The sequence below is a fragment of the Dendroctonus ponderosae genome, unplaced genomic scaffold (assembly GCF_020466585.1).
Source record: "Dendroctonus ponderosae isolate FM_Combo_2020 unplaced genomic scaffold, Dpon_F_20191213v2 Dpon_F_20191213_9, whole genome shotgun sequence".
Taxonomy (NCBI): Eukaryota; Metazoa; Arthropoda; class Insecta; order Coleoptera; family Curculionidae; genus Dendroctonus; species Dendroctonus ponderosae.
The window spans coordinates 5675225-5677650 of NW_026019116.1; the positions used below are offsets into that span (position 1 = coordinate 5675225).

The 2426-nt window shown below is 48.1% G+C and overlaps 1 protein-coding gene across 2 annotated transcripts in view; it reads left to right on the top strand.

The window, feature by feature from the left end:
* LOC109541904 (tyrosine 3-monooxygenase) overlaps positions 1–1528 on the top strand; it is a gene marked incomplete at its 3' end in the record, with an annotated part of 5387 nt that extends 3859 nt beyond the window's left edge. For both annotated transcript variants that reach the window (XM_019910900.2, XM_048669668.1), the window contains 3 exon segments: positions 267–753; positions 817–1149; positions 1402–1528. In XM_019910900.2, coding sequence (XP_019766459.2) covers positions 267–753; positions 817–1149; positions 1402–1528 — 947 coding nt within the window.
* Positions 1529–2426: the final 898 nt, after the last annotated feature.

Genomic DNA, 2426 nt, shown 5'->3' on the forward strand with positions numbered 1-2426 from the left:
TTAAAACAGACACTTATTTTGTTCAGCGAATCCAAAAATGCAATAATATACAGGACATTCCATTTAAAAAACGCAACTTTGATACCTTTAGAGCTCTTGGGACACTCGGTAGGCGTCGGACAATTCATAAAATAATACTTTTAAAAAATCAAACGGGTTAGCCGCAAACTTCCGTGCCGCATAGCGTGAATAACCCTGTATAACGTCCAACTGCTTGCGGTTATTAGAGCGAGACTGGGTGGCAATTGAATGTTTTTTTCCTGCAGACACCGGCTTGACCGAGGAGGAAATCGTGCTGGCCAACGCCATTACCGAAGATCCAGAGTCGGAGAAGATCATCCAAAGAGCCGCGTTGATTCTGCACTTGAAGGACGGCATGAGTTCGCTGGCGCGCGTGTTGAAGTCGGTCGAGAAGAACCAAGGAGTGGTGGTGCATTTGGAGACGCGCCCCAGTCAGGGCGAGAGCGCCCGACTGGACACGCTGCTGAAGGTTGACATGACCAGGATCAACATGCTGCTGCTGCTGAAGAACCTCAGACAGTCGCAGACGCTGCAACACGCCACCCTGATTGGGGAGGACAATATTTCCGCCAAGAACCCGTGGTTCCCGCGACATGCCAGCGAGCTGGACAGTTGCAACCACCTGATGACCAAGTATGAGCCCGATCTGGACATGAACCATCCGGGCTTTGCTGACAAGGTTTACCGCGCCAGGCGCAAGGAGATCGCCGAAATCGCCTTTGCCTACAAATAGTGAGTGTCTTTCGTAGCGCATCCAGCTCGAGGGTACCAATGGTTCTGAACTTTTCCTTCTAGTGGAGACTCGGTGCCCTTCATCGAGTACACCGAGACGGAGAACAAGACCTGGAAGTCCGTGTTTACTACGGTGGTCGATCTGGCCCCCAAACACGCCTGTGCTGAGTACCGCAGAGTCTTCAAGGTGCTGCAAGACGAGGGCCTGTTTGTGCCGGACAAAATCCCCCAACTTGAAGACATGTCGAAGTTCATGCAGAGGAACACCGGATTTACTTTGCGGCCTGCGGCCGGTCTGCTCACCGCTCGCGACTTCTTGGCCTCGTTGGCCTTCCGCATCTTCCAGAGCACTCAGTATATTCGCCACATCAACTCGCCCTTCCACACTCCAGAACCGTAAGTGCATTTTTTCAGTTTTGCGCCAAAGCGCTTTGATAATTCGATCTCGAGCCCATTATCAGTAAAGAGGCGCTCCTAATTGCCATTAAAGAGGCCCGGGTGTCGGAAATTGAGTTTTCCATGTTCAACTTTTGTCTAGGCAACGAAAGCTCCTTTCCGAGGGCTTTGCAGGGACTTTCCAAATGGAAATCCCCTTAGCGAGGGCAATTATTATTATCAAATTTCCAATCCATTTTTCCATTGTTCCAGCGATGCAATCCATGAGATTCTTGGGCACATGCCCCTGCTGGCCGACCCCAGTTTCGCCCAATTCTCGCAGGAGATTGGCCTGGCTTCATTGGGCGCGTCTGACGAAGAAATCGAAAAACTCTCCACCGTAAGTAGCGATTTAAAAAGCGCCTCGTAAATTGAAGCTTTCAAGATTAAGTGAGCGGTTGGCTTTTGCTTCAATTTAACGATTATGAAATCGCAGAGGCGATTTATCGCCCAGTGGCGTAACGCTATGCTGCACTTGCCTGTTGACATTGGCGAATCTATGTTTTCATGCAAACGGGTTTTTTTCGCCGCGCTAACCAAACTAGGCCTTCTCTCCTCTTTCTTCCAACCAATCAGCTACCAACACTGCGTGACCTACAGATGTGACGTAATAATGGCCATGTACGCATTTTGCGACCATTCGACGATCGAATGCAGTCACGCGTGTCCATTCTTGACCATGGCATGCTACGGTTAAGATGCATCTGATCGATGCAGTTTTCCATGAAAGATTTCTTTTTCGAGGACCTGCACATGTTCCCGGACTATAAGGGACCGCCCCTTGGAAATCGGACGCAAGGTTTGAGCGCACGCTTCTCCGAGAACAGACGCGGCAGTCTGGGCGTTATCAAACCTTTTCGCCCCCGATTAACTGAATTAATAGTGCAAGGGCAATTTGATGATTTGGCCGTTCGGTTGATTTTTTGACTTAATTGTAGCAGAGACTCAACGGTTTTTGTAATACTTCCATATAAGTGCCCTCGAAGGCTTGCGTTTGTTAAAAGTCTATCAGGAAAAGTAGTAATTTTTGAAAGTATTCTCTATCGTATCGGCTAGTGGGGAATGAATATGCAAGTTCAAGCAGAAAAAAAAATTATGTGCGTCACGGGACGCTCGACAGAAATGATAACTTCATAAATGAAATGAAAATCACTAAACAAGTAGGTAGTAATATTTTACCAGTTCAAAAGTTTCAATCGTGCAATACAATGCAAATGGACATCATCTGGACTACAGAC